Consider the following 26,333-nt stretch of genomic DNA (forward strand, 5'->3'; position numbering starts at 1 on the left):
AGCACTTTATTATAAAATAAACGGTAGGCTGATGAATGTTTAAGGTAGGCTAGGCTAGGTAAGCTATGATGTTTGTTAGGTCACATGTATTAAATACATTCTTGACTTAATGAAAATTTCAGCTTATATTGGATTTATTGGGAACATAACACCATACTTCAGGGAAGATCTGTGTAATGTCTTGGGTTAATATAAGAAAAGATTAATCAAAAACAACAGCTTCAGTCTGAGTTAATCATAGCCAGAAAGGGCTGGCAGGGAGCTTTGAAGCACATTAAATATTGAGAGGTAATTCTCAACCATTGTTTTAAATATAGTTACAAAATTGATTAAAGAATATTATCTTAAAAACAATGCCCTATATTACTAAAAAGAACTTGATGGATTTTATGTCCCCGTAAATATATCAGCCTGAAAAAGATAAAAGAAATTTCTGTGACTAATATACCAGAACATCTTCAAAAAACTTTAAGCAACCAATGTTACATGTAGAACTTGATTAATTTTCAGAATAAAGGCTTTCTTTATTTGCTTGACATCAATTCTTGAGAGTAAGTTTATAGTGCCTCTAGGTGACATGTAAGCGGGTGTTGAGTAAACCATCAGTAGAACCTTCTTGGAATTAAAACTGCTTTGGTTAAATATACCTTAAATTACTACCACACATTTGTAATAATTAAGAAAAACAAACAAAAAAATCACTGTTGATGCTGTCATTGACCCTACAGCACCCTTTGGCATATGGTTCCTAACACAATGGTAGGGCTTTACACAAAGACATTTAATATTTAACTGACTGGACAAGAGAATAACAAAGAAAAGGAAAGCCATTTGTAACTGATTTTATTTTTAAGTCTTTGGAATCTTTTTTGTCAGTTCCTATACAGAAATTAAGATTGAAATCCAAGAGAATTTCTTTGTAATAGTGAATTAGCACTCAAATAAGCTTGGTTAAAGAAACAAAGCTCTTTCAAGAAAAAGGTGGGTTTTCAGGGAACACAATTGTCAATAAATGCAACATCAGGAGCTTTTGAATGCCTAATATGCTCAGCTGTTTTGCTAAATGGATGAATGAATTATTCAACTATTGCGTTTTTTTCAACCTTTGAACCCTAATATATCTTTTGAATGACTACAGAAAAGGCATATTATTTTACAAATAGGTCTGAAAAATAGACTGAGCATGAGGATCTCTGATTTAAAGTATTTTGAGAATCCAGATGTATACTTCCATGGTGAAAAATGGTTAAAAATACACGTGTGGCATATTTTTTAACATTAGAACAAAAATTATTCAGTTTTTAAAAACTCGGTGTTAAAAATGGATGAGAATCTAAACTGTTTCTTTTAAAAATACTGAGGATTCATTTTCCATATGAATATTCCCACTTCCTCCTGTCACCCCTCACAACAATAACCAGACAGGCTGTTTTAAGAACTTAATATGTGTTCTAGTCAAGCTACCCCTCATATCATAGACTTCTGGGAGTTGAGCTAAGAAATGGGGGAAGAACATGGCTTCTGCTAGTCATCATACCATAGTACAGCAGAGGGGCTAAGAGTATGGTCTCTGAAACCTAAAGCCAGCTGCCATTAATTAGCTGTGTGATCTTAGGCAAGTTACTTAATCTTTCTGTTCCTCAATTTCCTCACCTCCAAATTTGGGATTATAATTGTGCCTACGTCATGAGATTGCTGTAAAAATTAAAAAATTAATTTGGTAAATTCAGTAGAAATATCTGTTCTTGTTTTTTTTTTTTTTTTAAAGATTTTATTTATTTATTTATTCACGAGAGACAGAGAGAGAGAGAGAGGCAGAGGGAGAAACAGGCTCCCAAGGAGCAGGGAGCCCGATGCGGGACTCGATCCCAGGACCCCGGGATCATGACCTGAGCCGAAGGCAGACGCTTAACCATCTGAGCCACCCAGGCGCCCTGAAATATCTGTTCTTGTTATAATCAGCATAAGTGCAGGACATTTCATTTTAATAGTAATTTAATTGGACAGGATGTTCTTGATAGAAACTTAGTTTTCGCTCCCACGTGACACACAAAAGTCAGAATAATTTTCACTGATAGAACACCGGGGTTGAAGTTGTATTGCCTTGACAGTGTCATTATATTATTACATTAAAATGACACACAGCATATTAGTAATCTCCATTAACTATATTTTTAACTCATTATGATCTTTTTCAAATGTATTTGCATGTGTGTGTGTCTGTATTTATATAGGTGTATTACATATTATTGAAACTCCCTCATGTATCCTTCCAAGATCACAGGGAGTAGTAGTTAAAAATACACACTGAAGGAGACAAACCACCTGGATATAAATCCAAGATCTATACTTTTCTTACTTGGTTACTTTGGGAAAGTTACTTAATCTCTCCTCTCCATACTTAAGTTTCCCCATTTGGGAGATAATTATTCCCTATCCCCAAATGGGGATAAATGAAATACCTACCAACATGGGGTTTTGTGAGAATTAAATAAATTAATATTTGTTAAGTACTTGGAATACTGTAACATTACTTAGCATATAGTAAATACCAATGAGCATTTGTTAGTCAATAAATACATCCCACTCTATTCACAAGTGGAACTCCTATTCTAATTTTATATTTAATATTCTTTGCTTTTCTTTATATATTGACATGTCTATGTTCTTTAACCAAAGACCACCAGGAACACGCCTGATTTTGAACAAGCTGGATTTATTACTCATTGAGCAAGGGAGAACCCATACCATGGGCGGCCATGGGCATCTCAGTAAGGGTGTCAGAAAGCACTTAAAAGATTTAGGTTTCAATTAAGTGATTTTTTTTAGGATTATTTAAATAAGTGGACTTTGTTCTGGATTGAATGCTATAAGGAAGCAAGGATAATTCTATGATGGGGTATCTTGATAAACCTTATTTGGAAGGAGGAACGTCTGGAGGGAGGCTAAAACTATACTTGATAAAAAAAAAAAGCAGAACTCTTATTAGCTGGGAGAGGGAAATGTATATTTTTTATGGTTCTCGCAGTGTCCTTGTTTTTACTTAGACAAATTAAGTCGTCTTATTTTTTGTCTTTCTCCATCATAGTCTAGAATGACCTTATCTTATGTGAGGCTCTAGGAAATTGTTTATGTCCAACAGGAGAGCACCATAACATAGCTTTGAGTGCAAGGCCAGCTCCTAAAAAAAAAATAAAGGCCTAGCTGAAAGCATCGAACTGATTCCCAGACAATAGTGGACATTCTTCTCTTTCCCAGACTTATGTATTTATCCCAAACCATGATGATATTGCTTGTTGTTTATAACTTTATATGGATGGTATCATTTAGTATATATTCTTCTTGAACTTGATTTCTTCATTCTTTTGATATATCTATAAGCTTAATCATATTGATGATTGTACTCTAGTTCATTTATTTCCACCTCTGTATAGTATTGTGTAGTATGGACAAGCATAATTTAATATTCCTTCCCTTTTTGTTGGATACCTGAGTTGTTTCTGGATATTTGCAATTATAAACAATGTTTCAAAGATAATTCCTATCAATATCTACTGAGGTAAATGTCTGATAGTTTTCCAGGGTATATACCTAATAGTATTCACATCTTCAACCATAGTTAAAAATTCCAAATTATTTTCCAAAATGGCTAAAACAACTTAGAGTTCTTCCATCAGTGTTTAACTGTCCTAGCTGCTTTACATCTCCTCCAGCACTTGATATTATCAAACTTTTAAATTTTTGACAAACTAGTGGATATAAAATGTTAATTCAGATTTTATTTTTCTATTCAATCTGGTAGTCTTTGGCTTTTACTGGTTAAAAGTTTAGTTTTTTGCAGTCATTTCTTCCATCTTACTTTATTCTCTTTGTTCCACTTTTTCTGGGTTTTGTTTTGTTTTTCCTTTCTTGGCTCCCTGTGAATTTATTGCAATACTTTTGTTTTTATTACCTTGCTTCCCTAGATTTGGAAATTATAAATCTTTCTCCTATTTATATAAAGATATTACCTTAACATATCAAGATAAAGACTCAAATTAATACAATCTAAAACTAATACAGTCTATAATTAATATATTTACTTTCGCAAGGGTTTTAGACTAGGTCACCTCTGATTTCCCTTCATCAGCCTTCATATTATATAATCTTGTATTTTAGTTCTATCTTGTGATTCATAATTCTGTATTAGCTTTCTGTTGCTACCATAACAAATGACCACAATCTTAACACCTTATCTTACAGTTCTGTAGATCACAAGTCTGACATGAGTCTCTCCAGCCCAAAAATAAGGGCTTAGGGGAGCTGCATTTCTTGCCGCTCTAAGGGAGGATCTGTTTCCTTGTTCATTTCAGGTTGTTGGCAGAATTCAGTTCCTTGCAGTTGGAGTACCAAGATTTCCATTTCCTTGCTGGTTGGCTATCTGGGAACTGTTCTTAGCTTCTAGACTATATTCCTTGACTCTCCCGCCACGTCCTTCAAAGTCATCAGTGGCAAATCAGGCACTTCTCTTGCTTTGAATCTCTTCTCTTACTTCCATCTTATCTTTCTGACCCATCTGAGAAAGGGTCTCTGCTTTTAAGGACTCATGTGGTTATATTGGGCCTGCCTGGATAATTCAGAATGATTTGCGCATCTCAGGGTTTGAAACCTGAATCACATCTATGATATCCTTTTTTCCATTAAGATAATATATTCACATGGCACCTGGGTGGCTCAGTAGGTTAAACGTCTGCCTTCAGCTCAGGTCATGATCCCAGGGTTCTGGGATCAAGCCCCCACATTGTGCTCCCTGCTCAGTGGGGAGCCTGCTTCTCCCTCTCCTCCCCATTCCTGTTCTCTCTTGCTATCTCTTGCAGTCTCTCTCTCTCAAATAAATAAATAAAATCTTAAAAAAAAAAAGATATTCACAATTTCCAAAGATTAAGGCATGGAATCTTTGGGGGACCATTATCCTACCTACTACACTCCCCTATTTAATCATTATAATTATGCTTTTACATTCAACATTTACTCACATGTAATATTTTCTTTGGCTGCCATTCCATCTGGCATCTTAGACCCTGCTTCTGTGTTCACATTCCCTTTTAAGAGAAATAAGTCCTTTGGAAATTTCCTTAATGATGATGGTCTTCTATAGATAAATTTTCATTTCTGTCTGAAAATGCCTGCCTTTGTCCCTGATAATTAAAGAACTCTAGATAGGCAATTCTAGGTCTCCCACCAGGCCATTAAAACTGGAAGTTATGTGACCTGGGATCAATAATGCCCCCACAGGAGAGGGCGGCTTTAGGATTCTAATACCATATCAAGTTCATGCTGTGGATTTGGAGAATCTTTTGATTTTCCGTCTTGTAATTCCAGTTGTAAAATTGAAAGGTTTTATTTTTAAAATAACGTATAGACTTCTGCTTCCACGAAGATAGAGGAAATGTCATTTTTCCTAATGCTCTTGCTAAATTAAAAATATGTGTATCCTGATAATACATAGCAAACAAACCATAAGATGACTCTGAAAGTTGGAGAGAAGGAAGACAAGCTAGAGATCATAAGACTCAAGAAACAAGGCCCTAAGTGGCCTTGGTTGTCTTTCTGCGTCCCATATCTCAGACTTGGTGTAAAAGAAGCCAGCAGCCCAGAAATACCGGCAAGTGCAGATTTTTTTTAAAAAGCCCTAACAAATGTCTACTCAGGCAATGTTATAAATTGCTTTTAATGCAATATAAAGATTGAAAACTATTCTGTATCTAGAAAAAAACCTAAAGTCCTAAGGAGAAAAAAAGACAGAAATTGGTAGAGTGTATTAAAAAATATGACCCAACTGTACATGTTCTGCAGGAAACTCACCTTAGCTATAACAGTATACCCAGGTTGAAAATAAAAAATGGAAAACAAGATATCATGAAAATATTATCCAAAGAAAAGCAGGAGTGCTGTATTAATATCCGGTAAATTAGACATCAAAGCAAAAAATTTATAGAAACTGGGGAAGACATTATATAATAATAAAAGGAGTCAATCCACCAAGAAGACAAATCCTAAATTTGTATGTCCTAAACAATATACTGTAAAATATGTGAACAAAAACTGATGGAACGAAAAGGAGAAATACACAAATTCACAATTAAAGTCAGAGATGACAACATTCTACTCCCAACACTTAATAAAACAACTAGACCGAAAATCAACAAGGATTTAGAAGAAATGAACACCATCTCATTCAGCACAATCTAGTAGGCATTTATAGAGCAGTCCATCCAACAGGGATAGGATACGTCTTCTATTAATAAGATAGACCATATTCTGATTCATAAAACAAACCTCAACAAATTTAAAAGAATTTAAATCATACAGAGTGTGTCCTCTGAGCACAATTGGAATCAAATTAGAATTCTGTCACAGAAAGATAACAGTAAAATCGTCAAACACTTAGAAAATAGAGGATACACTTTTAAATAATCCATGTGTGGAAGAAGGAATTCTCAAGGAAAATCAAAATACTTTGAACTGAATGAAAATGAAAATATACCAAATCTGTGTAATGTAGCTAAAGCAGTGCTGAGGTGGAAATTCTTAACACTAAATGCTTACATTAGAAAAGAGGTTAAGACAGAAATCAATATAATCTGCACTCCCAGTTCAAGAACCAAGGAAAAAGCAAAAGAAGATGAAAGCCAGCAGAAGGAAGGAAATAATAAAAATAAGGACAGAAATCAATGAAATTGAAAACAGAAAAACAATAGAGAAAATCAATGAAACATAGAGCTGATTCTTTGAACAGACCATTAAAATTGAAGCTTCTAGCAAGGCTGATAAAGTAAAAAGAGAAAAGACACAAATCACTAACATCAGGGAATGTCAGTTTAACAGGGGATATCACTGTAGACCTTACAGCCAGCAAAAGAATAACAAGGGAACACCACAACTTTATACACATAAATTTGACAATGTAGACTAAATGGAAGGAATCAAAAAATCAAAGTGGAAAAACACAACCTACTGTAATTTACTCAATATGAAATAGATTAGTTTTATCCAGAAAATAGAAGAGGGGACAAAGACAGTACAACAAAAAGTACAACAAAAATTCACCATATTTATAAGCTAAAAAAAAATCACACGATAATATTAGTCAATGGAGAAAAAGCGTTTGACAAAATTCAACACCCATTGCTAATAAAAACCCTCAGAAAAATAGGAATAAAGAGAAACATCCTCAATTTGATAAAAGGCATCTACAAAAATGTATAGCTAACATTGTACTTAGTAGTGCAAGACTGAACTATTCTTTCCCTAAGATTAGTAACAAAGTGGCTGCATTGCTCCAATATCTCATGGCTTTCTTCTCTGTATGTCTTCACATGGCCTTCTTATAAGGACACCCGTCACTGGATTTAAAGCTCATTCTAATCCAATGGGACCCCACCAACTAAATACATTTGCAACAATCTTATTTCCAAATAGGTCATATTGTGAAATTCTAGTAGACTGAATTTGAGGCGGGAGGGAGGCACGGGGAGACACTGTTCAACCTAATACATGTACCCTGGTTGTTTCAATGTCAGTATTCTGGTTGTGACATTATAAGTTTGTAAGATCTGACCATTGGCGGAAACTGGGTAAAGGATACATAGGATCTCTGTGAAGTTACAATGTCATGAGAATCTATAATTATCTCAGAATGAAACATTTAATTTTAAAAATCATATATTGCTATTCTGAGGGGTTATACAGTGGGTATATCTTCAGAATATCTCCCTGAGCACATTGCTGGAAACAAATATCTGAAGTTTACTTCCTATAATATTTTTTCCCATTGTAATGCTCTAAGCATAAAAATACAGAAATATTTCAGACCTACAAAAATGTACCAGTCTCATTTTTTGTTTGTTTGTTTTATTAAGTCCAGAAAAGTTTGGACATTCTTTTATGACCTCATAAAGAATGCAATGTACAAATAATTGTATACTGTTTAAATCATACGCAAACAATAAAATGTGCCCTTTATTTTCAAGAGATCAACAATAAAACTTTAAAAAAAGTTTAACAGAAGTTCTGTGAAACTTGTACTGGATGAATAATTTCTTAAGTGATATAATTATACCAAAGTAATGACTGGACCATTCTAAGAAATTCAAATCTCAATATTTGAGAATATGGGATCAGCAGTAAATGCTGCGTTATGGAATATAGCACTACAGGACTTATATCTCACAGATTGAACTAGAATCCAGTAAATTCTTCTGGAACTATCCTTTATTTCATTTATTGAATCACAGTGATTCCATATAATTCATGGGCAAAAATAGAATTGACAGAGTTTTTGAGGAGCTCAGCTAGTATCGGTTATTTACATCAATCAATATATACTGTATTTACAAACAACAACAACAAAACTAAAGTGAAAATCACCAAAGGAATAGATCATACACAACAAATATATTCAATTATATATTTATTTATATAAAGACATCTATAAAATTGAGGTTATTTTTCAATAACTATTATCTCAGTATAGACTTGGTTAGCTTAGCAGTATTTTGCTTCAGGCAGTATTTTCTCAAGCCTTTATTCATCACATTTCTCTTTTAATAGCTCAAGAAGATTCTTATGACTGAATATTCTATTTGATTCATTCAAAATATGCCAAAAGCTAAAATTAAGCTTATTTTAAAAAAAATGACCAGGTATTAGAAACAATGTTTTAACCTGTTTCCTTGATAAAACCTGTTTCCCTCCTAAAGTTTTCAACCTTATATATTCCTCACAATTGCATGGTCAAGGTAGACTTTGTAAGAAGTAGATTTTCCTTTGTAGTAACCATAATTTCCAAAACAATGTAACACCACTAAATTTTAAGTTAATTTTAGTCTATTATAAGAAAAAAAATGGAGACTTTTCAGGTAATAATACACACAATTGTTAATTTAAATGATAGTGTGAAAGACTCCACAGGTGAAGAAATTACTTATGTTAATTTGCAGTTATAGGAGTTTTTCTACATACTGTAGCCTTACATTGGTCAAGGTTCTCCAGAGAAACAGACGAATAGGATATATGTATAGATCATGTAAGAGGAGATTTATTATAGGAACTGGCTCACAGAATTATGGGAATGGGGTCACTGGTGTAATTCCTGGTTTTCCAGAACCAGGAGCTCTAATATCTAAGAGCAGGGAGAAGATGGATTCCATAGCTCAAAAAGAGATTTTACCCTTCGTCCACTTTTTATTTCTACCTGGGTTCTCAAAGGATAAGATAGTGCCCCACCCACACTGGTGAAGGCTGTCTTCTTAATCTACTGATTCAAATGCTAATCTCTTCCAGAAGCATCCTCACAGACAGACCTAGAAACATTTTAGCAGCTATGTGGGCATCCCTTAGCCCAGACAAGTTGACATATAAAATTAACCATCACAAGACTCTTAAGCCTGTAAAGATATTAAAAATTGTTTTCATTTTATGTGAAATATGTATCACTGACATCATTATTTTTTTATATTTAAAGAAGTGAAGCATTTATTTCTGTATTTTCTGTCATTAGTGTGCCAAATACTTTCACTGTTGAAAGCAACAAAAGTAATCATTTTGCGCTGTGGCTGATGTTACGATGCGCAATAGCAACAATTCGATAAACTTAAGTGAGAATGCTTATGGTGCTCCATACTAAGCAAACTAAGAGTGCCCATTTATTTTCACTGCAGTGGTGGTGGGCAGGGTAGGCGGGAGTGAGAGGGGAGAGGAGAGAGATTAAGTTATGTACTCCTAGGAGAAAAAGAAAAAAAAAATCTGTAGAATATTTTTCAGAACTGAAAAACTATTTTCGAAAGAGGAGTTAATGTAACAGCGTTCAGGTAGCATTTATGATTGTGTGTGCACGCAGAAAGTTGAGGGATGCACAGTACCTACAGTTTGCCTTAGAGTTTAAACTGTAAACAAATATATTTAGTACATTTATTTAAAAGTTCGGATAATTTAGCTTAAAATATCTTAATTTCTCTGTGAGCTTCTAAATGTAACCCATGTGATTGGAATTTGATAGTTCTTCACATAAAGAGAATGAGAATTATCTAAGACCTCTATTATTTCAGTCCTTTATTACAAGGGTGGGCATTCCAAATTATCAGATGGAAATAGCAACTAGCTTTTATTTAAGGTAATGTCAAAGACATTTACTTCTCAAAATCTTTACAAGAAAAACAACTATAGCTTTATATTTTATAATATACCACTAAACTTGAATTTCTTCTGCTTTCCATATAGCTTCTAATATCTCTTAGTCATTTTTAGCCAGAACTATGGACACATCTTGACATTAAGTGTCAAATGTGTGTCCCCTACAAAATAGCCGAATTTCAGGCATCAAAAAAGAAGGGAAGCAAGGGCAAACAGTATTTATTCACAGTTCATTGGTCAACATATGAACAGACATGGACAATTCTAAATTAGTCGCCTTAGCAATTCTGAGATTTAGATCACATATGCAGATAATATATTCTGTAAAAGTTCTAGAAACTATCTGGTGAGTCATGTAGCTGGGGTAGAGAGAGATACCCCATTGGTGGCATGGGCTCTTCATTATATCCACCACTTACCCTTTTGTGGACCAAAAGGAAAGAGAAGACTGCTCCACCCGAAGCCACCCAGTGCAGACTTTTTCCATATGCTATATAGCTGTAGACCCTCTACCACTGTGTTCAGTCCTCTGAAGCAGATTCCATTTATTTTGAATCTAAATATAGAATTGTAGAGATAAAACTGACCTTAAGGATTGTTTTACTAATTAGGAAAGTTAGACTCGGCATTATTAAATCACCGGGCTAATAAGTGATAAAGCTGGTGATCAGTCTCTGAGATTTCCTTGAATCTCAGTCCGGTTTCCTTGAACTACACTCTGCTGCTTTTTCCCCACTCCCTCTCCTTTTTTTCTAGGATGTAGCTAAGAAGCAGTGGAATAATGTCTTGGTGGCACTTGTCCTTCTCGTACACACAGAAAAATCGTATTGTTGACCATAACAATTTGTTTAATTCTTAAGGGATTTCTGTACTTTTCTCCAAACAGCCTCAAAACCAGTGGACTTGAAATCATGCACTGGTCCCGTCCCTAATACTACACAGCTGTGCCATATTCCCTGTCCAACTGAATGTGAGGTTTCACCTTGGTCAGCTTGGGGACCTTGTACTTATGAAAACTGTAATGACCAGCAAGGCAAAAAAGGTATGTATTATTAACATGACATGCTTAAAACTCCCATCAGTTGAGTCAAACATGAATTATTTTAAATAATGTCATTAGTGTGCCAAATACTTTTATTTGTTAGTCTTTGTTACTTGTGCTTATTCATTCATCCGTGATATTTTCCAGAATGGCTAGTGAGTATCGACTGCAAAAGATGAATAAACCTACTCTGATGTTGGTACCTGAACATTAAAACAAGTTAATTATCTAAATCTTTGTCCCCTTATCTGTAAAAGGGATGTAATATCTGCTACTAAAGTTTTCTCTAAAGATTCAATGAGATAATAAGCATAAAGCACTTAATTCAGTGCCTGATCCATAGCTAGTCCTCAAAAAGCAAAAAAAAACTCCTATTACTTTGAAGTTAAGAAAGGGGAAAAAAAAAAAAGCTCTATTACTCTTATGATGCACATGATATATCTAAGAGGAGGACAATAGATGCAGTGGTTTCCTATGTAGTGGGCATGATGGGGTAATATGATCTAGTAATTAGAAACATGATCTAGTAATTAGAAACATTTATTTTCTTTCTAAGACAGTCTTCTAGTGATTCTAATATGTTCACATAGCAGTAAACAGACTTATTAATTTTGCTAGTGATTCTAATATGTTCACAAAGCAATAAGCAGACTTATTAACTTTGGTATACCCTGTCCAGAAGGGCAGCACTTAGGTGCTATTAAAGCTCAGAGCATGACTCTGAAGAGTCCTCATTAGAGCCCAGATGCTTTATATCTTCACTAGTTCATATTTCCGGGGCATCTAAAATCAACTAAGCCTCAAAGAGACAATTTATCTGGGACCATCCAACTTCTCAGAGGTTTCCTTTCAAATTTAATTATGTGATAGTGCTGAAAAATTCAAAGTAATACCACTTTGTCTGGTCATGAATATTTCCAAATAGCTTGAGATTTCACTGTGTCTTTGAATATTTTATAACTACAGACTTTCCAAATCAACCAAAATCATTTTATGTGTGTGTCTTTGTCTGTCTGTCTTTCTCTCTCTGCTTCTGCCTCTCTACCTCTCTCCAGTCCTATGAAGGAGATAAGAGACATATGACTTTTCTTGCCTTCCCTTCTTGGCCATTCTGTTCATTCATTCATTTATTCATTTAATAAATGATTAATAGGCTCACACTAAGCTAGAGCTTGGGGATATACTAGTGATTAAAGCAAATCTGACTTCTACCCTCTACCCTCATCCAGCTTTCACTCAAGTTTTCATTCAGCCTTTGGAAATATTCAACCCATGGCAGTAACAATAAATATGTCCTTCCCCAATAATTCAGGTTTCAAACTGAGGAAGCGGCGCATTACCAATGAGCCCACTGGAGGCTCTGGGGGCCCTGGAAACTGCCCTCACTTACTGGAAGCCATTCCCTGTGAAGAGCCATCCTGCTATGAATGGAAAGCAGTGAGGCTTGGAGACTGTGAACCAGACAATGGAAAAGAGTGTGGCCCAGGCACTCAAGTTCAGGAGGTTGTGTGCATCAACAGTGATGGTGAGTCAGGCAGGTGCATCTACCCTGCTGTTATGAATGTCTATTTAACCCTGGAGATATGCCTTAGCTTATGATAAAGTCTTGTGTCCCTTCATCAAAATGAGTTCCATGTACAAACACAGAAATAGCTTCTTCTTCCTTTCTTCCTTCCTTCCTTCTTCCTTTTTTCTTTCCCTCTCTCCCTTCTTCCCATCTCTTTCCCTTCTTCTTTCTTTCTTCTCCTCCTTTCTTCTTTCCTTCCTTACTTCTTTTTTTTTTCTTTTTCTTTTCTTACCCCCTTTTTCTCAATCTCTCAATCTCTCTCTCTCTCTCCAATTGTGGCAATGAGGAGGTTCTTTGAACAATCAGAGGGTACTTTTTAATTTGAAAGCAGGTAACATAGAGTAAGAATTAAATCATCATCAAGGCAATACAGTATTAAATTGCCATTGCCATTTAAAATAACATAGTGGGGCACCTGGATGACTCAGTTAGTTGAGCATCCAACTCTTGATCGATCTCAGCTCAGGTCTTGATCTCAGGGTCCTGAATTCAAGCCCTGTGTTGGGCTCCATGCTGGGCATGGAACCTACCTAAAAGAAAAAAAATAGCCTGGAAAGGTAACATTTTCTAAGTGGGCATTTTTAACTTGCCATAGATATTTAAATAAAGAAGGATTGTAAGAATTGGTTGACTTGAATCGAGAGGCCTTAATTTCCTGCCCTGATATTGTGTCTTAGGGATATAATTTAATTTCCAGACTCCCAAGCCACATGGCCTATTGTGGCCTAGATTCCTGAATCAACCTCCAACTTCTGCATGCCGCACCCCCCACCCCACAAGGAGTGTCATAGAGCTACTGGGATGGTGATTTTTCACAAGGATCCTTTCCTAAACCATAAGAATTACCTTAGATTTTCACAACTGATTTTTGTTTGATAAAATATCCTGTCTTGTTGTTACCCTGATGTAAGATTTTTACACTCTTTCCTTGAGAGCTGTTACTATTTTGGGGAGATCCCCTTACTCTTCAGTAATCTCTGAGTCATTCTTAGGAAACATAGAACTCCTCGTGACATAGTTTAAAACCTTTGACTAAGATCATCTCTAAGGGTCCTTCCAACTCTCGAATGCTATGACTCCGCACGTCAGAGTAGCATGAGCACCAAGCCCCAGGATCCCCTGATTTGACAGTTTAAGCTGCTTACAGCATATGCAGAAACATTCTGGTTCCCCCTCAGGGGCAGTGGAACATCTGGTAACCGTCATAACTCCTCCATCCTATTTTCTTCCAGCAAGCAGGATTGTTTCCTCCTGTGACTCAGTCACTGTTCAGTAGAGAAAGATACTCTCTGGGGTCAGACACTGACAGACACTGCTAGTACTGAGAAATTAGCCTTTCGACTTTGAAACGTACAGTGTTGTCTTTGTCCAGGAACCAACATCATCGTGCAGGGCAGCATTAGGTAAAATCCAGACCAGCACTTGAGGTTGAAAGGTGAAAAAGGGGATTATTGCTCCAGATATTTTATGATGAATTTTATGAATTCTGGCTTTTTTCTAAGATTTTCTGCTTTTCATAGATGTAATTACCTATGATACATCTCTCTTTAGCTTTTACCCCATTCTACTCTAAAGGGAAAGAAAAGAAGATTGACATCTAATGGGGAAAACAAGCAAAAGAATAGCATTTATACATCTACTTCAAATCTTTATTTGGATTAGATGGCAATCTATTTTATCTTCTTTCTGAGTTGCTGTGAAAATAATGAGTCATATTTATTTCAGCATCACTGGTACTCCCTTACTGATACTTCTTACTAATTTTTTTCCTAAATTCAAATAAGTTTCCTTATCCTTCTATAGACCTTGGGAGGAACTGGGATCCCACACACTATATAAGTTGTATATGAGTGAACTAAGATGACAAAAAACACTAAGATAAAAAGTTCCTTGTGCATGGAACTTCCGCCTAAATATTATTAAATGAAAAATCAGATCTCACTTATTTCAGTGATCTTCTTGATGTTAGTACAAATCCAGTATATTTTAAATATACGAGAGGAACTATCTTAAAAATATCAGTGGTAAATTTTTATTGTGTCAGGTAAAAAATATTTTGTAACACAAGTAATCACCCCCTAAAATACCTTATGGAACACTAAAACACTAAAAAACAAGCAGGAGAATGAGTTATGTATGTCTAGTTATATTGAAAAGTAATGTATGTTATAACCTAAAATGCACATTGGCAACTCCCAGTATACATAAGTTGGTTTCACTTTGCCTATCTCCCAGAAGAATGAATTAAGGAAAAGAAGTATGCTCTTGATATTCAGTTTGTTATTATTGTCCTTTATCAGGACGTCTTTCATCATTAAATTTTACTTCCTGTCATGAATTTGTTGTGGTGCAACTCAATATTTTAACTGGCTCAACTACAGAGGGGTATAAAATCAGGACAATTCTTTACTATTGTAAATCCTCAAGGCTGCTCAAATTTATATATAGCTGAAACCTATTGGGCTGGTAGAATAGAACAAAAGCTGGAGACTTGTAAATACTACTGCAGTATTATCATGTGGTCACCTGGTAAGTGTTTAGCAGCTGCACCAAATGTTGTTTTGTAATTAAATCGAACCCAGGGAATTAAAGTTGATTAGTTGTACAGACTCTACCCCTAGGCCTGGCTGCTGCTATAGATTTTGTTTTATAATTAAGTTAAAGCTCAACTAGGGAAATGAAAAATTAGAGCCTGTGAATGTTAGCAAATAATAAAAAGGCTTTTTTTCCTCCCATGTTCCTCACAAATTTCACAACTTTGTTAATGACCTCAAAGCATTTGAAGCCTCTTTTCTTTTTCCTGAACTATCCTTTGCCCAGGCTTCCAAAGATCTTTAGGATTTGTTGCTGGTTATTGTTCATTTTTCCAATTGTCTTTCAAGAAGCAGGATTGGGGAAGGGTTTGGAGAACACTCAGGAGGAATTTCACATAGATTCTCTGACAGAGGATATAAACAGAAATGTGAGACAAAAGAGAACTCAGAAGACAATCAGGCTCTACAAAAAGAGATGAACACGTGATGTGTAATAGAAAAAAATATCACTCATAATTTAAGGATCGTCAGAAAAGCAGTACCCTATCTCTGAGCACAAATACAGGAACTGTTCCAAAGGTCTGATGGTGACATTTGGGGTTAGGTGGGGGAGAGATCCTAGAGTTTGTTGGACCTTTAAGAAAAACAAGTCTGCCCTATTTCAGTTTTTGTGAAATTTGTGTGTTTTATTTAAAGGTATAAATTTCGTGGGGCAAGAGTACTTTTGGTACTCTTGGTTGGTAAACAACAAATTGGTTGGTTAGAGATAGATCAAATCAAGACTTTTAGGCTGAGAGTGGAAAAGAAAATCCATTGTCTTATTGATTACTTAAGGAGACTGTAAACCAAATATTGTTTGCACATATCCCTCCCCTCTGTTGAAAAAAAAAAATGATGCCATCCATATCCTATGTGCTCTATTTTAGATATGAGAATTTGAAAGCCACGGTTTTGTATTTTATTATTGGTATTACTTTGTTAAGCAGTGAATTTCAACAGTTTCAAAATGCCTACAACTCCTATGCTACATTTCTTATTCTTCTCCACATCAGTAAAAGTTAACATATAACCAATGACATTGACATGTATGACTAACATTCATACTTGACACAGATTTTTGTGAAAACAAAATATAATATTTCTGTGGAAGTAAATCAATACAATTCATCATTACATTGCTCCTAAAGATACAGTTAGAAATAGCAGTGACCAGCCAGGGCCCTCAAAGTATATTGTGCTATTCTTGAAGCACTATGGCTCTGGCTCAACTTCTTCCTCTTCTATTGGGTAAAGCATGTGAAAATTTATGAAAATGCCATTATTATATGGATAACCTGTAATCACCCTAATTTATTTGTTAAAACCAGCTGACTTGAAATGTCATTAACAACAAATGTTTTCCGTACGCCCAAAACTTGATTGTAACACACCATTGCATCATGCCACCATGGTTAAAAACTACTGGATTACTAAGAACGTCTGCCAACAAATGCCTCATGTACAAATGAAAGTACTACATCAATAATATTAGGTATTTATAAGTCTTATGTAAATGGATATAAGATACATGGGCATATATATATATTCATTTTATGTGAATATTTTTTCAGTTTACTCTATGAGATGCTAGATCCATTTTTGCAAAGAGTGTTCTAGATCCCCCAGTATCGGAATCGCCTTAAGTATGCTATAAAATCAGACTCCTCAGTCTTCTCTACAGACCCGATGAACTGCAGTCTGTGCAGGCAAGTCCCAGAAAGCTGCATTTTTATGAAGCTCCCTAGATTGTTCTGATGTGCAGTGAAGTTTATGAACCAATGTACTAAAATGAGAAAAGGATTGTTTTGGTGGAGCCTAAGACCGAACTCTGTTACCCAAAGACTGCCAGCACCAAGGCAAACTGACTGAATTTGGATAATGCTAAAAAAGACCTGTGAATAAGAATACGTTGAGATTAGTAGTGAGGCATGCCTTTACAGTAAGTGTTTCTGCGTCTTCTGGAGCCACTGCATCTCATCAGAAGTGCCCAAAGAGCCAACTATAAAAGATGGGAGATGATGATATTACTGTCCAGAGCCCTGGCTTGGCACGTGACTACTTATTCTTTCTGAGATTTTTGCCACGAGTTTCTTCCTTCTGGAATGAGATATGTATCCATATATGAGTAGAGGGAAGGGAAGACTTGAATACTATTTCTTTCCCAAGTACTTCATGTCATACTTCTTTTTTCCCACATGTTCAGTATTAGGAGGAATATAAGGGGCTATCATTTCAGTATCTTCAGGTAAATACAGGAATAAACATCTAGAAAATATTAAACATTTTTACCTCTGGAAGGCAAGACTCAGTGTAGGGAGATATGGGGTGAGGTACTGCTCTATTTTATCTTAAACCTTGTGGTACAATTTGTGTCCAATTTATAAATTGTATAAACACTGGGTTAATTTGTCCAAATATTTATTAAGAATATTTAAATAGTAATAATATTTATTAAGAAAACAGTCTGGAGGGGGACAGAAGTATGTGGAATGAGGAGTTAAAGAATGGGGAGCAGAGCATTCCAAGAATAGAAAAATTATAAAGCTTATAGTTGAGACTAATATTTTGACTGATTGAGAGTATTCATAAGCCCTCCTAGAAGCGTAAGCCAGGTCAAGGATTAGGATGCACACGGTTTATTAAGGACGTGATCCCAGGAGAAACCAGTAAGAGGAGTAGGAATAAAGAAGCAAAATCAAGAAGAGGGAATGTGTGTTGGGTTCCCAAGACCTCACTGTGGTTCTGTAATTCACTGGAGGGACTCACAGAACTCAACAGAGTCATACCCACAGGTATGAACTATTTACAGTGCGAGAATACAAAGCAAAATCAGCAAAGGGAAAAGGCACATGGGGCAAAGTCTGGAGGAAACCAGGCACAAGCTTCCAATAGTCCTCTCCCCATGGAGTCCCAGAGGATGTGCTTAATTTTTCACCAATGCGTTGTGACAGTACATGTGAAGTATTGTCTTCAGGGAAGCTTATCTGAGCCTAGGTGTTCAGGGTTTATGTTGGGGGTCAGCCGTGTAGTCACTCTCTGCCTAGCTCATAAAAAATATTCTGGACTCCCAAAAGGAAAGTACATGGTCAGCCTAAACCATGTTGTTTATGCAAATACTTTAAGCACAGTGATCAACACTTCTCATTTAGAGAATGGTGGAGGCCTCCAGAAACTGAAGTTCCCAGATGCAAGCCAAGGGTCAACGTAGTGAGCAAGACTGTCTAAGGTAGCACTTGGGCTTGCTGTGTTAACTGTTTTGCACAGGGAAACAGCAAAGTTGCAGACTCACTCTGATTAAGGGAGATACTCTGGAATTTAAATTAAACCCCAAAGGTTGTGGATTTAGGGAAAAGGAGCTGGGCTTTTAAACTCACATCAGTTGACTGTTGGCTCACAGCTGCTGGAGGAAGGAGGAAGGTGGGTCCCAGAAATTTCTAGCTCTCTGTATTAGCCAGACAACTCTAGTGCCCAAGGTAATTCAACTGAAAGTCAGGAAGGAGATATTAGCAGCAGAATCTGAGAGACGGGTGCAAAGATCCAGTAAAAAGGGTCCCAGGAGTTCCAAGCTGTGCAATAATATTGTCCAGGAAGAGATTCAATTATAGTGGGGAAGGTTTATAAATGTTGTATATACTAAACAAACCTAAAACCTGATAATTGTGTCTTCTATACTACAGAGGAATGCCCATGAGGATACAGATTTTCCAATTTAGGGAAATTATTTGATGGGACATTTTGGTTGACAGATATGCAGTACTCTTTATATTGCTTGAATAATAACAAGAGAAGAGCTGAGTTCTGCAAAATAAAATAGAATATTTAAGCTTCCTGGAGCAGTATGGAGAGAGAGGTATGGAGTTTGGAGATTAATAAGAAAGATGTGAGAAGGGTCTGAAAGAAGTGAGAGAAATGATCTCGAGAAAAAGTTTGAGGAGGGCCACAGCTAACTAGAAATACCCTTTGGTATGAAATAGGTGACTCCATCTTGCAGGTTTGTTCAGGATAGTACCATTTTCTTAAGGTCATTATTAATACCACCCCCTCTGTCCTAATAAGTGTCCTGCTTTGGAAAGCAAGTGATATGATCACCCTAGGAATGACTGATAAGTTCTGAGACAGAGGAGACAAAAATTTGGAACCAAAAGTTTTAGGAGAAATATTAGCTCCGTGAAAATCCTAACAGAAAATAAAGAGAGGGAGGATCCACAGCCACTTAAGAGGTTGGTGAATTCCCCAATGGAATTAAAATAATTCTATTTGAATTTTAATGGAAAGTGGAACTTCAAAAGGCTGAAAAATCTGAAAACAAGCAGCAGACATTGAGATTGTTTAATATTTGAAAATGTTAGACTATCTTTTTGAGAACATAAAGAGCATATTCATAAATAGTTTTGTTCCTTTCCACCAGGAGAATAACTTTTGTGCCATATTTTGTCATAATTATTTATCCATGACGGACAAGAACATCATAATACACAAGTGGGAGTTAGGAAAACTTAAGTTAAAATTTGTGTAATTTTAGAAGGGAAACTAACCTTAATAAGATTGGCTTCTAAAACTTTGGCCAGAACTCCAAGTTCAGATCAATTCAAATGTCTGTAGAGCTAGATGAAAACACAATTTCAAAAGCATGATCACTCTCTGGAACTGGAATCTACTTCTTAACACACATTACACAGCCATTACATGGAAAAGCTGATCTTTTAAAGGCAAGAATATATCCTATAACTGAATTGTTTTTCCATAATTTAAGCAATAAATCAACTAAGAAGTTCCCTTCCTGGAGAATGCTATGCCATTTAATGTGTTGGAATATAATTAGGTTGGATGTTATGCTTAAATCTAAGGTCTCTTACTTTACAATTAGGATCATCTAACACTGTTGGTAGGAGTTTTTTCCTATAATTGGGTTGAGATTCTCTATTTAATTTGTTGTGAAGATGAAAGTCATTAGAAAATTTAAGGCAGTAGGTTATTCTTTAGTGTTGGTTTGTAGTAATCACAATTTTATTTTGGCTTAAAAAATCTAGCACAAGATAACCTGATCTGTTTGCTGTGGTGTGGGGGTTTGTGTGGGGGTGTGTGTGTGTGTGTATTATATTTTGATATATTGGGTTTTTTTCTTGTTCTTTTTTAAATATTTTATTTATTTATTTATTGGAGAAAGAGAGAGAGATAGTGAGAGAGAGCACAAGCAGGGAGGAGAGGGAGAAGCAGGTTTCCCGCTGAGCAGGGAACCCAATGAGGGGCTTGAACCTAGGACCCTGGGATCATGACCTGAGCCGAAGTCAGATGCTTAACCAACGCAGCCACCCAGGTGCCCCTATTTTGATATATTGTTAATAAAAATTATTTTTTGTTTGTAAGGAAACCATGTGGATTGAGCCAGTGTTCTTTTGCACTGAAATGTCTTAGCAAAAAGTAGGGTTTTATAAAGAATTTTCTTTTTCAGAGTAAGGGAGAATTAGCAGAAGCCTCAGATGAAAGTTAAATAAGCACTAGTTTACTTACCGCTTCATGAGATATGACATAAGTTTCTCACTAAGTGCTAGCTATCACTTCAAATGGGAAATAAAAGAAGACAAAAAGCCTGTTACTTTATCATGGGTAGTCAAGTGCCTTAACAAAACTCAGGTTAGTCAGTTTACTCATAGCTGGGTCAGTAAAAGCCAGTATGGATGAAAAGTCAAATTAGACAGGAAGTTTCTGTCAAATTAGACAAGAGTTGAATTATCAAACTTAACGGATGCGTTCCTTTCCTTACATTATCCCTTGTTTGCTTCTTCAACTCTGCTTATCTCTTATCTCCTGTCAGATTTTATCTTCCCATGACCTCATTGGTTTTACTTTCCCCTGATTCCCTTCCTACCTCTCAGGCCATGTATCATTTAACTATTACTGGCTAACATATCACCATAGAACTCACTGGCTGAAAACAAAACCAATTAGGATTTCCCATGATTCTGGGAAGTTCCAGTTCAGATTTCACCTGGGCCCATTTATGGAGGTTTGGCTATGATTGGAAGGTCCAAGATGGCCTCCCTCACGTATTTTGCAGTTGGTGCTGTGTGCTGAGGTACACTGGTGCTTCTCCACGTGGGCTCTCATCCTCCTATAAGCTAGACCAGCTCTCTTAGATGGTGGTTTTAGGGTACTGCTCTGAGAGGACAAAAACAAGCTGGCAGGCTCTTGAACTGCACATTGTCACTTCGGCCACATTCTATTGGTCAAAGCAAGCCACAGTGACAACTCAGATTTTGTAGGTAGAGAAATAGACTCTATCTCCCGATGAGACCCATTACAAAGAATTATGGCCAAAAATTATAATTTACTACAGTCCACCCTCCGGTCACAATTGTTTTCATTCCTTCCACAGGAAAAGTACACCCCGTCCTAACCCAAGAACACCAAAATTCTCATGCAGTTATATGATTCACCATCTCATGACCTGCGTCTGATTCAAATATAGATGAGACTTATCAGATACAGTAGTTGGGTGTGGCTATTCTTTTATTTTTATTGATTGATCAATTGCACATATTAACTTTGAGCTATTATTTTCAGAGGAGCTGTGGGTTTTTTCTCCCCCAAGGAAACTTGTCATAAAGTCTCTCTGTGCACTTCAAAATAACCTAATATTATCATTTAGTCATAGATTTTTTTTAGAGGAAAAAAATATACAATATAAAAAATACATATAACATTTTTATGTACAGTCTTGTTTGATTAACTTAGAATTATGGAACTTGCCATCTTAAACAGAATTGTAGTTTGTATTTTCCACATAGTACCACACACACACACACACACACACACACACACACACACACCAAAAGACATTATTATTTTAGATAATGGGATTAGAGTATTTATTTTTAAAATACTTTTGGCCAGTGTTTAAGTGCTTTTGTCCCTAACTTGCATATTTCCAGTCCTTTCTGTTTTCTAAAAAAGTATTTTATCATAATGCTTAAATTTTCTTCCTACTAATTAAATCCTATATCCAGAAACCTTCCCTGTGAGCTTACAAAGGTCTTTTGATTATTGTGGGGTTTTTTTTGGGGGGGGGAGGAGAGGGTTGTTTCTTTTTTTTTTCTCTTGAAAATAATTCAATCCTACAGAATCTTTCAGTTTAGCTGAACATCTGCAGAATTTTTTAAGGTGCCAATACATGGAAAATATGACCTTCATATTAAAAGATACTTCAGTTTCTGGACACAGTAAAACTTTGAACCATTCGGGTAATTTATTTAAAAAAAAAATAGAGCCCTTTTGACCTTAATCGAAGGTATACATGTTTTCAAGATCATATTCTGCACTAATGTGGTGTTTTACACAAAGTGATTTCTGAAAAATTGTTCCTCTAAGATAATGACTTCATATAATCAGTTCATGTTACTTATCACAAAGAACCTGATTTCAGATTGAAACTGGAACTCTATTGTTTCTAGGGTGTGGCCTGTTAACTAGAATCAGAAGCCTCTTAACTAGAAAGATAAGATATCCCCCCGCTAATTCTCTCCACATATACAACATATAATGATGTAACAGAGACCAGAAAATCAGAATAGATTCTCCCATTCAAAAATGAGAAAAATAGGAAGCCTTCAGAAGCGTCTGGTCTTTATCAATTCTGAAATCCAGCCTGTTCCCTCTTTACCAGGAACAGGGGAAATCCTTGATCTCAGCCGATGTTTGTTCTCTGAAAATCATTCTCTAGTCCATTATTCTCCTTGGCTCTTTGTTTTTCACTCTGGACTCTTGGATTTTCCACAGATGTCTTTCCGTTTTTATAAGAAATGGCTTGTATTTGTAGCTGATGAGCTTTCTCAATCTGCCTCCCGCCCATATAAATCACAGAGCCCAGGGGCCTTTCTTTCATTTTGAACTGTCTCAATTTCTCTCAGACTAAGTTGGCAGTGTTTTAACAATATGACACTTAATGCTTTGGGTTTCTTATCTCATTGGATAAGGCTTTTGGGGCATCTCCATGCCCCAAAAGCCATATCCATAATTTATATCATTTATTTTTGAGAAAAGCTTCTCTTTACTTTGGACCATGTATGAGGCTACTGTGGAAAAACGGCTTTAAGATTCTTAGAAGCCTTTTATGAAACTGAGAGAGTCTTCTAGGAATCACTTAACTATTTCTGAGGTATTATCAGAGAATTTTTAGCTACATCCTTAAATTGATTTTTACCTTAGGCCATTTATTACTCTGATAATCTTCTGCCAGATGACTAGAGGTGAGAAACCATTCTGTTTTCCATTTCAGCACATCATGGCAGCATCTAAATTCCACCTGCACACAGAATTATTTCCTCCTTAGTTTATTACTCTCCTTATAGCATATCATCCTCCAGAGGAAAAATTAAATGGACATTTTTAATATTTTTCCTGAAAATAGCCTTATCTTTATCCACAGGTTTATTAGATACATTTTCCATCTTGCAAGTTTCCATAAGTAACTCATTATTTTGCCATCTTTTCCATCAGTATATGACATGAGACTCTCTGTCTCCATCCTCCATTAAACGTCTTCTCACCAACTTTCAGCTTTTCCCCCCTCCCCCAAGTCTCAGAGTCATTGCTACATGTTTTAGGTTTTTGTTAGAGCAGCACCCCATTTCTAGGTACTAAGTTCTGTGTCACATATGTATGCATAGCATACCACCCTACACTTAATGATTTAAAATTTTTTTTTTCTCAATTCTGTTGCTTGGCGAGGCAGTTCTGGGATCATTGGTGCAGCTGTGTTCAGCCAGAAGGCTGGCATAACTGGGACATCTAAGTTGGCCTCATTAATATCAATGAAGCTACCTCATTTTTCTGTCATGCGTCCCCTCATCGTCCAGTGGCCCACACTGGCTTCTTTTCAAGGTGATCTCAGGACATTGTTCCAAAAGGGCAAAACAGATGAATGATCTCTTCATGTCTGGGTTCTGGAACAATCATAAGATCACTTCTACCATGTTCTTTGGGTCAAATCATGTTGCAAGGCCAGCCAGATTCAAGTGATAGTGGAATCAGTTAACCTTTTGACGGGAGGTCCTCATCAGAATTTGTAGATGTATTTAATCTCTACAGGCTGCTCGTTCTGTTTCCTATACGCCATATATGTATATTTTTTTCTCTGCTTCTTCCTTAAATGTGAACATTCCCTTTCAAAGTTCTGCTATAAAGCTCTATCTGGAAACCCCAAATGAAACCTGCTGACGTTTCAAAATCAGTATGTACCAAAGTCAGACTCATCATCTTTCTTCCAAAGTTAGTTTCTCCTCCAATGTTTCTAACCTAGTTCATAGCACCACAATTTGCTCAGTCCTGATAGAGTGACATCTGTGAAGACCCATGAAAGAAGTAGGAAAGTCCTATGAGAATTGGGGAATCTAATATTCTAGGCAGAAGGAGCACCAAATGCAAGACCCTGAGGTAGGAACTGCTTTGAATCTGAGAACAACAAGGCAGCCAATGTGTTTGACGTAGGGTGATTTAGGGGAAGAATAATCAGGGATAAGGTCAGAGAGGTTATGAAGGAGTGAGACCATCTGTCTTTGTCTTTTACTCTAAGATGAGAATCTGTTGGAGGGTTCGAGCTAACAAGTGACAGAAGTGACTTGTGTTTTTAAAGAATAACTCATGTTGCTTTTGTATCAGATTTTCCTCATCCTGGAATTACAAGTCTACTACCATAAATCCTCTCTTGATTATGCCATTTACCTGTTTAAAATCTCTTGTTGGCTTCCTGTGTGTTGCTTTTTTACATAAAGTTCAAAGCCATTTGGGAATGACTGAATGTCTCCCCAATCTCATCCTGCCCTTTTACCAATTGCCTTTTCTGCCCTTCTGTTTGTTACACCATTATACATTTTACAGAATTTAGTTACTTACACTTTATTGTTGCCTACTATCTCTTCTATACTGTTAGTTACTATGGGGTAGGGATCATGCCTTATTCATTTTTTAATACCGATTTCCTAGCGCTATTTCACGTTGCAGATTGTCAATAAATCTCTGATGAATGGCGACTTTCTTGCTTTCTTTTATCCCTAAACATCACATCTTTTCAGGAAATGACTCTCAGTTTCTCCTTAAGTAAATTTTTGTTATTGCTCTCACCACAAATTCAAACTTTGCCTACCAGATGTCAGACAAAGCATGACACCAAATTGCAGACTCTATTACCATCTCAATATGCCTTCAAATTCTATTACGCTAAAGTCCCAGAACACCGGAGCAAAACAGCTACTGCATTTGCATAAAAAAAACCCAGAATGTTCATAAAATCCTATAATCTGGAGGATTCCTCTCACTAAGTATAGGTTCAGATTCTAACTTTGCTATTTTGTCAGGTAATTTAAATCCCCTGTGACTACATTTTCTCATCTGTGAAATACAAATAGTACAATTACCTATTCATAATATAGAGTATTCATAATATAGAGTTGTAGAGTATGCATGAGTTAATATATGTTAAGTGCTAAGAAGTGTGCCCGACACATAATAAAAACTGTTTTAAGTATTTGCTGTTACCTATCATTCATCTGAGATGAGTTCAATAGTGAAAAAGTTTACTAAGCACAAAGACTGTTCTTTTTTCTTTGTTTGGCTAAGCATAAGAATTTTATTACTTACTTATATCAATCAAATGATTTAAAGTCCATCTCATTTATTTCATAACAGCTTCACTAAATAGCGTACTTATTTTCAAAGCATATGTATGTATGTATGTATGTATGTATGTATGTATCTATACATTGCCTTAAAGAAATGGGTGCCTAGGGGCGCCTGGGTGGCTCAGTCGTTAAGCGTCTGCCTTCGGCTCAGGTCATGATCTCAGGGTCCTGGGATCGAGCCCCGCATCGGGCTCCCTGCTCGGCAGGAGGCCTGCTTCTCCCTCTCCACTCCCCCTGCTTGTGTTCCCTCTCTCGCTGTATCTCTCTCTGTCAAATAAATAAAAATCTTAAAAAAAAAAAAA

The 26,333-nt window shown here is 36.1% G+C and overlaps 1 protein-coding gene across 1 annotated transcript in view; it reads left to right on the top strand.

Annotated features, from left to right (window-relative positions):
- The window catches only part of THSD7A (thrombospondin type 1 domain containing 7A), a 388,294-nt gene that overhangs the window by 231,909 nt on the left and 130,052 nt on the right, over nucleotides 1-26,333 (top strand). The window contains exons 5-7 of the mRNA XM_081800925.1: nucleotides 11,060-11,215; nucleotides 12,528-12,740; nucleotides 14,155-14,185. Coding sequence (XP_081657051.1) covers nucleotides 11,060-11,215; nucleotides 12,528-12,740; nucleotides 14,155-14,185 — 400 coding nt within the window. The remainder of the gene's footprint in view (nucleotides 1-11,059; nucleotides 11,216-12,527; nucleotides 12,741-14,154; nucleotides 14,186-26,333) is intronic.

The sequence above is a fragment of the Leptonychotes weddellii genome, chromosome 12, assembly GCF_054177405.1.
Source record: "Leptonychotes weddellii isolate Sample4059 chromosome 12, ASM5417740v2, whole genome shotgun sequence".
Taxonomy (NCBI): Eukaryota; Metazoa; Chordata; class Mammalia; order Carnivora; family Phocidae; genus Leptonychotes; species Leptonychotes weddellii.